Raw genomic sequence first — 9,450 nt, 5'->3', positions numbered from 1 at the left:
CGAACCGGGCGCCCCGCGCGCGCCCCCCCGCGCGCCGCCCGCCGCCGTTTCGGTTTCATTTCCGGCGGCCCCGGGCCCGGAGCGGCGGCGCCGAGTGGAGCCCCCGGCGTTGCCGCCCCCCTCCCCTCCCGTCCAGGGCGGCCACACCCCCGGGCTCGGCGTGAACCGAGCGCCCCCGCCCCGCACACACACACCGCTCCTCCCCCGCCTGCGCCGGCACAGAGAAAGGGAAGGGAGGCGGCGCCGGGCCTGGGTCTCCCGCACCGCGCTCAACATGGAGGAGCTGGTGGTGGAGGTGCGGGGCTCCAACGGGGCCTTCTACAAGGTACCGGGTGCTCGCGGCCGGGCCGGGCCCCAGAGGAGGGAGCGGGGACGGCAACGGGAGGAGGAGGAGGCGGCGGCGGCTCCTCCTCCTCCTCCCCGCGCTGAGGGAGAGCGGAGGCCCCGGGGCAGGAAGGAGGAGAGCGAACCGGGCGGGGGTGGAGGCCGCGGAGGGTCCCTCGCGGTGGCCGTGCAGAGCGAGCCGGGGGCCGCCGGGGCTGAGGGGACTCGAGGCCCGATAAGGAGGGAGAGCGGGGAGGCCTCGGGCCTTCCTCCTTTGTGGGAAGGGGCGCCCGGGGCCGCCTTGTCCCGGCGCTGAGCGAGGATCAGCGCTGGGATGGGGCATTAATTGCTAAATCCTCAGCTTTTGTCGCTACTTAAGGAAAGTCTCTCTCGCCGTCCGGGTTTCCAGGAGAGCCGCACTGCATGAGCACGGCCTGCAAGGCGGGGAGGAGGGGAGCCCTCGTTAATACACATTCCTGATAAAATGCTGTGGTGGATTCTTGGTCCTAATGCCATGCCAGGGGAAGCTGTCTAGTGTTATTAAAGAGAGCATTGCTTGGCCAGATATATCTGTGCTGAGTCGCTAAATTCACGTAGTTATCAAATGTACTTCTTACTGAAATTACTTAGTGGCATTCCATGTTTGTTTCCAAGCCCTTGTGCTTAATAAAGCCATCACTGAGATTTGAACATATATTCTGAGCGCTGAATATGTTTTATTAATACCGTGTAGTATTGTGTGGCTTTGCATGAGTTGGGTTGTATTAATCAGCTTATAAATATGGAATCATTTGTAGTTTTACAGAAAATAAAATTCAGATATGGTGGGTTTGGGCCTACTATCATTGATCTGTTACCAGCACACCAGGAACAGCCATGGATCAGTTTCTGCAAGTCTCCCAAGGTTTAAATGTTCCTAGGACTTTAAAAACTGGGCCTAGCTATTGTGCGACATCCAATATTTATGTTAGCAATGAAGGACCGGGTAGAGTTTCACACTTACATGTTCCTGGGGTAAGCCAGGTAGATATCCAAATGATACAGTTCCAACACTTCCGAGTTTTTCTAAGAAAAAAAGACCTCTTAAAAGGTTATTTTTAAAATACATATGCTAGTATCTTATTCTGGAAATAATAGATATTTTTTTTAAGTATGTATGATACAAATTAGTGGCAAGTAAGCATCCTGAGAGCTCACAGTGTTGTAGTCAAAGTTCTAGATCTGTATATTCCTTCCTGGAATTAAATAATCTAGCACTTTTAAAAATCGGGTTTACATTTTTAAAGGTACAGTATTTGGTCAGAAAGAAGCAGAAGGAGTAAAAATATATTGCACAGAGGAATTTTTAATGAGGTTGTTATCAAATTAGAGTAGTTACACACTGATGTGAAAGATGATGTTAATAATGACATGGTGCATTCTTTAGTCATAAATATTACCGAAGAAACCTGGGAGAATTGAAAGCTTCTGGAACTTATATTGTTTATGTTCAAGTTGATACCATGGGGCCCTTTCATCCCTGCGTGTAGGTGAAAGCTTCATTTGAGCATATGTTCATGGAAGCTTATTCATGATTTAGTGTAACCAAGTTTTAACTCAGACATTGCCCCAAGCTGTATGTTATGTTTGTCCTTTAACTTTTAGAAATTTTGACAGGAATTTTTTTTGTTTCCTCTTAATCGCTAAGCAAGAAGACTTGGTTAAATTGTCTAAAGGGAAAAATGGGCATATGGATTTATCTGCCTTCACCTGAACTACCTCTTTAGATGGAGCATCACACTTAAGATAAATGCAATATTTTTTTTTAAAAAGAATAAAAAAGTGGGAGTTGTTTTACACCCTCACGCGATAATGTTACGTGTAAACCATCAATGTTCCTCTTTTTTCTAGTTTTCTAGTTTGAATTACTTGAGTTCTAGTTACAGATTTTTCTTTCATCATAATGTCTGAGTATCACTCTGTTATAAATTAATCGAAATTTTTTCTTGTGAGTTTTATGCCGATCTTATGGGAGGGCAGTTTGGTTGTAAAAAATGAATGTTGACCCAGCATAACAAGAAGTGTGCAGTGATGTCAAGTGTGAATTTAATTGCAGGATGCTTTTACTTTTTTCATTTAAAAAGTTTCTTTAAGCAGCCTCCTGAGAAGTGATTTACAACAGAAGTAATGTTTCAAACACATCAAAACCAAAACAGTTATTTTATTCAGTCTCATGGTTTACTAATACCTGGTGAAGATTTCTTTGGCTTTGAGTAATTCTGAAGATCTTAATGAGAATATGTAAATTTTTTGGGAAAATACTCCTCTCTTGATACTAAGACATGGAAGGGGAGGAGTATGAGGCTGTTATAGTCAGGATGGGACTACGTGGCTCAAGTAGGCACCTAATTGTGGCTTCAGGTTCTTATATCCTACTTGCAGGTCTCTTCGAGGACCTGAGCATTTTTGACTGTACCCAGCAGCATCTGGATCTTGATGGTACAAAACTGCCCATCTAAGCCCTGCTAAAAGTAATAAACCAGTGTTTTCTGAGATATATCCAGAGGATTCATGTTCTGCACAAAACATAGGAGATGGTTTGAGGATGCCTTCATACCCAGCTGTAAGATTTTAATTAAAATTTCATCCTGGTCAGGTGCACTGGAATACTGGAGAGTGTTGATGTGACTGCTGTAGTGGAGGCTAGTTCTTTCTGAATGGAATTTAAATGCTGCTTAGTGAATACTTTGTACTTAAATGATTTTTTTCCTCCTTGCCTAAAATGAATTATGCAGTGGAAAGCACAGTGCAGTCAATGGGCATGATTCAGGGATAATTGACAATCTGGTACCTAGAGATGCTTAGTCATGACTTGCTATGTGGTTGGGCCCAGAATCCTTGGAAAGAAAATGTTAGATTTCCTTACTTATGTTATGAAGACTGGTCCAACAAACCACCAGGACTATGAATCCAAGGGGTGGGAACTGCCTTTTTGCAGCTCACAGCCAAGTAACTAAATCTAGAAGGTGTGCAGTATTGGGGCATATCTGCTCATATCTTTTCTTGTATAGGAGTAGTAAATTGGGTTTAGAAGTTCTTGTCTCATTCACAGAGGACTAGTAGACAGCCCTTGTCAAATCTTTTTGGGATTAGCTTTAGGTATTTCCCTCTAAAAGGGGACATGCTGGATGCCTTTCCAACATGGGATTGATTTTTTTTTTTTTTTTCTCCAGTTTGGGAGTGAGTCTCTCTTGTGTCCTCTGCTAAAGATGGAAACCATCCTGTTTATGAGGCAGATAGTTTTGGAATAGTGTATATTGTTAACATCTGTATGTTGTCTGTAACCCAATCTTTGCCACTTCTTGCTCTATAACCTTGTGAAAATCTTCCACTTTTTATCCCAATAGTTTCAGCGCCTTGCTGTTGTTTGCTTGGTTTTATAGATAACTTCGTTGAAGCTACAACTGATAAAATAATTCATCTTTCTTACTACTTTATTACTCCAGGTTTCACTGTTAGCAACTGTTCCTGTGGCCCTCTGTATCCATTTTTTTTCTTTCACTGTTCCATACAGACACCCTCAGCCAGTATCTCCAGTCTCTTTGTACATTCATAAGCCTGTCTGCCCAGCCCTTCTGAGGGTGACTGCCTGTACCCTTTTTCCTCGTCTGGTGACCATTTCTGTGACTATTTTTCTTTCCCTATTCTGTTCCTTTGTATGTCCAGCCTTTCTCAGACTTGATTATCCACCGAGTTCCCTTTTGACATTCTCCTTCCAACAGGTATGAAATGTTACAGAACTGTTACACTAACAGTAGATGCACGTTTGTTATCAACATAGTTTTTTTTATGTTAAAAAGCGTATTTTCCCTACTTTACCTTCTTACAGTTAATTATCCTCCTTTATTAAAATGGTTGACAATGCTCGAATCTGATGATGTGAGCAGACTTTTAAAAAAGCAACAAAATTTCATGGCAGCTGAAGCCTTTATTTTTTCCTTTGAAGTGTCTGTCATTCCATTTAGCATAAAAATAAAATATATGCTGGTGTTTCCAATAATTCTTTTTTAACAAATAATTTGTAAAATTTAGACCATATATTCAGCATGTAACCATTCTTAAAACGTGAATGCTTATGTGTTTGGGAAATGCCATGCTGTAAACTTTTTTACTTAATTATATCTCAAGCATGGAGAGAACTGAAATGGTTTATGTGACTCAGAGTCAAATTTGGTGTAGAAAACTTATCACATGTGATTTTTTTTTTTTCCACATTAGAGAAGAATCAACCTTTGCCATTCTAAAATGTGCTTCTGTTCACAGATAATTTTTTGTGTACTCTTTCTTGGTATTTCTTCTGTTAGCAATAGTGGTATCTCAGCTGCTGCAGTCTTGCAATGTCCTCCTACCTCATTTTGCTTCCATCCAGTTTCACTTTGTTTTTAAGACATTTCATCTTGGTGTTCAAATTCATCAGAGCCACTGTTCCGTCCCTTCATGGGGGGGTGCATTTTAAACTCACACATGTGCATCTTTGTGTTTGAATTTCCATGCCTACTTATGCTCTTTATCTAAAAAAGGCTGATGAATGATTATTGTATTTCTTGTGATACTTTGTGTGAGATCAGAGCCTCTTCTCTACCTTATTGACATCTGGGGCTGGCTTGTCCTGTGTCTGTGAATTTGGATTATGGTGTTAAAGGCTTCATTTCTTTTTAGAGTCATCTGTAATTTCACAGGTATTACAAAAACAAGACAACCAAGCAGTTCTGATAAGCATTAATTTTGGTTTTCCAAAGGCATTCCTGCTTAAATACTAGATTTTTAAGTAAAACTTAGAAATGTTTCAGACCTTTTCTGTTTCTTCTTGGAATTGTACAAATTGAAATATATAGTGCTAGAGAGTCCAAATACATTTTTGTACCACAGATCTGTTTAAGTATTTATATTGGAGGAAAATTGACATAATGGTGTGGTACAGACAATGGTAAACTGATGTGATAAGTATGTGACATTTTTCTGTGTCACAAGTAGCTGAAAAACAAGGAAAACCCCTTTCTCTGGATAGATAGGATTAGGCAACCAAATATTAAGGACTGTATTAATAGTCATTATTTTATTTTGAATGGTTGTTTTTAAGGATAAATATTACAGAGAGGTCTGCAGAAGTGTTTCATATATTGCGTACTTGAAGTTAGATATTTGGCAAGGCGTTGTTCACTTTGTAATTAATTAAAAGTTTATTCCAATGAACTTTTGTAATTTTGCAAGACTCTAAATTAAAAGACAAACCACAGTGTTATGACATCAGTGTTTTTGGCCAGGCTGAAGTGAAAAACAGGTATTCATCTGTTTCTGTGGTTGACTCTTCTGAACTTCGTGTAAGCTAAAGAAATTCAGATTTGTAATTTTCCCTGGCAGTGTCTGTATTGATGCTACCTGTGTTAGGTCAACAGTTTAACCTATGTTCCTGGTTCAGGTTCCCTCAGGTTTCTGGGTTGTGACCAAAGCAATGTGGAAGAACTGTTTAAGGAGAGCTTAAATAGGACAGCGTAGTTCATTCCTCTTTCAGCCGTGTGTCTCAAGTTTTACTTTTTCCAGATAACATAATTGCTAAACTGTTTGAAGGTCCACGCTAGTCTTCAGCTTAACTTAAATTTATTTGTTGCACATCCTGGTTTACTTATTAATGGTAGGTTTTAGCATTATTACCTTTAATTAGGTATGTTGCTGTAGTCCCTAGGATTCTGCTCAAGATGAGTTGGATGTTAGGAGCTCTCTTGCATCTCTCTCTGGATATGAGATGTAGTCTTGCTCTTTGCTGCTATGCTTGTGAATTTTTCTGCTGTTTCCTGTCATTTTTTCAGAGTTCTGTTTAGGACACCTTTTGGTGTTTTCATCACCACAGAGGTGATGACTTCTCCCAAAGTATCTTTCATACAAGGAAAGGTGATTTTTTTTTTGACATTTTATAAATATGAGAAAATTAAGTATCAACAAATTCTTTCTCAGGGCATGGCTTGTGTTACTCTTACCTGTTTTCCTGAAGGCTATTAAGTGTTGCTGGTATCATTTCTGTTGAATTTGCTTTGTAAAATAATCTCTGCTTTTACATACTCAAGTATTACTGTTAATCCTTGTCCACTTTGTGGCACAAAGGAGCCATACCTAATCTCTGGTAGTGGTCACAGTGTTTTTCAGGTATTAAAGGCATCCGTTTCAGCTGCATCTGTAAGAATAGGTGCTTCTAAGTTGCACATGACAACCATTGGAAGAAATGTGGGTGAAGCCTTTGAAGGTGATATGTGTAATGTTGTGAAATGTGTCAGGACTGCCATTGTATTGTTCAAATGCATATCCAGTTCTGGAATCTTCTTACAGAATACACCGTAATATGAAACATAAGCTAAATGTTCAGTATCCATAATGATCAACTGAGAGCTCTGTTGCCTCTTTATGTAAATACCATTTCTGTATTGATATCAACATGATTTTGAGATATGGTCTTAAGTCTTCTTTACACCTTGTCATTGAAAAACATCAGCTGTGCTTGTAATCCTCTTTGAAGGAGTATGGAATTTTGAAATACGTAATTATGCAAATACTTTTGGTGACTTTTTTAAGTCTCCTTGGCTTGCTAGCAATAATAGTCTTGTTTTTAAGATTATTGAGAGGTGAACAAGGTGTAAAATAATTTTTTGCTGTTGTCACTGTGGCATTCTTTTGACTTCTATTCACAGTGGCGTTGGTTATGTTTCAGTTATCAACTTGGAGGGTGTTTTCTTCCTTGTACTGAATGACTCTGAGTGATGACGTTCATATGCATGTACCACTTAATTTTAGTATAGCCAGTTCTTGGAACTCTGTATCAATCATCAGGTGTTGCTCTTCTTTGATACTGAGATACTGCTGCAACTCAGGAAATGCTTTGGAACACTTTATAAAGCAAAAATAGCAAAGTAATTTTTTAAAAACCATTTTAGGTTCCATATAAGAGAAACTCTTACCTTCTTGTAAGAGATAAGATCTCGTCTTGGAAACTTGAAAGGGCAGAATAATAAAATGGAGAATAATAAAATGTTCCATACTTCATTAACTAATTCTACAGAAGTGGTAGTTGCTGCTAAATTATTTTCAATTTCCTGAGAATTTTTTGATCTACTAAGGTGCATCTCTTAGGAGAACAAACTAATCTGTTCTTTCTTGCTCATGGGCTTTTATCTACCTACCTTACAATGATACTATGTGTGGACTAATGTTAGTGGAACACTCAGCACTTCAGCAACTTGTTTCAGAAGTTCATAGAGGTACTTTAAAAAATAAAAAAGACCCCACAGTCTTTTCATCCCTGGTTAACCTGTGATCTCCATCGTTTGAGGCTAATAAAAATATTTTCACTGATAAATCCCAAAGTTCTTTGAGTATTGGTCTTGCTGTTTTGTAGATGGGGGGGGGTGGACCTTTGGGGCTTTAAGCTAAATATTGATCAAACAAACATCAGTCAATTGAGTGCATAAGGCAGGAGAAGCCCTCAGTGCTGAATTCTGGTTCTGTCCTCTGCTTCATGGTGGCATGGGAGAGCACAGCTGCTGTCCATTCCCCAGGAAAAAAGGGAAGGAATTCTGCAGGGCATTTATCTAAAGTTTGTGCTCTACAGAATTAAAGTGTGATGAAGTAAATATGGGGAAGATTCTGTTGAACTTGATATAGATGACTTTTGCTAGTGTAGTGTTCAAATGTACTTTGAGGTAAAAGAGAGAAGAGACAGGACTTGGAGGTTTAGTGGGCTTTGGTTTCATTTATTTTTTAGGGAATACTGATGTTTAAATTCTTTGCCTGTCTGTACATTAAATGTGATTATGAAATCAAACATTTTTAACTCCTGAATGATCTTGTCATTTTCTACTAATCTCTGGTGTTACTTCTATAAAGTAGGAATAATGCCTTCATAGCTTGGGCATTCTGTTTGTGTATCAGTGCACTGGCAGTCAGGAACCCAAGGAGGTTATCAGCTTTCAGTATGTGTTTTATGTAAGTCTACTGCAAAATTTAAAAGGCTGACTTTAAAACACACTTACATTGTGAGATTCATCAATATTTGTGAAAAAGAGGTGTTTTACAGGTTTAAAATTATTTGTCAAAATGTCCATAAGCATACCATAATTATACTTGGTTTCCTCCACAGGCATTTGTAAAGGATGTGCATGAAGATTCAATAACAGTTTCATTTGAAAACAAGTAAGTGTATTGCTCGTGTTGTACCTGTAAATGACAGAGTATCAACCTTGCATTCTATTAACCTAAATATGGCTTAGTGCAGAGAAGCGTTTTTTAGATACACTAAACTTGCTGCTGGCATGTTTTAAAGTTGTATTTAGTATCTACTATTTTGTGCATTTCTATATAAATGCTTTTAATGGTTTAAATACTTATAAGTGCAAAACTATAGTAACATGGGTTTTGAATCATGTCATTACTGAATTTACATGATGACAACCCTTGTTTCAGTAAGTCTCATGACTTTCTCATGTGAATGTCTTGCCTTAGTTTTAGAAGATTACATTATTATAAAATTTGTTCTGTAGATAAGTGAAGAATACCGTTTTCTAATCTAGAAACCAAATTTATCCAGTGTTCATTAAAGAAACTGAAAATTAAAACTGTATTTAGACTGGATCCTGATCAAGTTTTTATAACCTGTAGTAGAACCAAAGAAAAAGAAGATACAGGCTTGTTTTGAAGGAAGTGTTATGAAATGTTTTTTAATCTGTGTTTCTAATATTGAGGTTAAAACCTGTAACTGTATATAGAGGGAGAACTTCTGCCGAAAGATTCAAAAGACTGCAGGTGACATCAGGGTTTCACCTAAGATGTTATTTAGATGTGTTTTTTCTTATGTATACGTTGGATCACATTACCTTTAATACATATATGCACTAAAGCTCTACAGAATTTGAAAATGTAAAATTAATGGATTAAGAATGATTGATTTCTGTTTACAAAGAAGATGAAAATGTTTAGACCATTCACTGTGTTTTTGTTTGTAGCTGGCAACCAGAGAGACAAATCCCATTCCATGATGTGAGGTTCCCACCACCTGCAGGCTATAATAAAGACATAAATGAAAGCGATGAAGTAGAGGTGTGT

The 9,450-nt window shown here is 38.9% G+C and overlaps 1 protein-coding gene across 8 annotated transcripts in view; it reads left to right on the top strand.

Moving 5' to 3' along the window:
- Nucleotides 1-64: 64 nt before the first annotated feature.
- The window catches only part of FMR1 (FMRP translational regulator 1), a 31,211-nt gene continuing 21,825 nt past the window's right edge, over nt 65-9,450 (top strand). For 2 of the 8 annotated variants that reach the window (XM_042039889.1, XM_042039887.1), the window contains exons 1-3: nt 180-325; nt 8,489-8,541; nt 9,351-9,444. In XM_042039889.1, the coding sequence (XP_041895823.1) occupies nt 275-325; nt 8,489-8,541; nt 9,351-9,444 (198 nt within the window). In that variant the 5' untranslated portion in view covers nt 180-274. Of the gene's footprint in view, nt 326-2,745; nt 2,927-4,029; nt 4,086-8,488; nt 8,542-9,350; nt 9,445-9,450 lie in introns of all 8 variants that reach the window. The other 6 variants (XM_042039885.1, XM_042039884.1, XM_042039890.1 and 3 more) reach the window with 6 other exon arrangements.

Source organism: Corvus kubaryi, unplaced genomic scaffold, assembly GCF_017639235.1.
Source record: "Corvus kubaryi isolate FWS band 111438036 unplaced genomic scaffold, C.kubaryi_AGA036_p1.0 37395, whole genome shotgun sequence".
In the NCBI taxonomy this organism is placed as follows: Eukaryota; Metazoa; Chordata; class Aves; order Passeriformes; family Corvidae; genus Corvus; species Corvus kubaryi.
The sequence above is the reverse complement of the archived record's forward strand: the minus strand, read 5'-3'. Positions and strand labels throughout refer to the sequence as shown.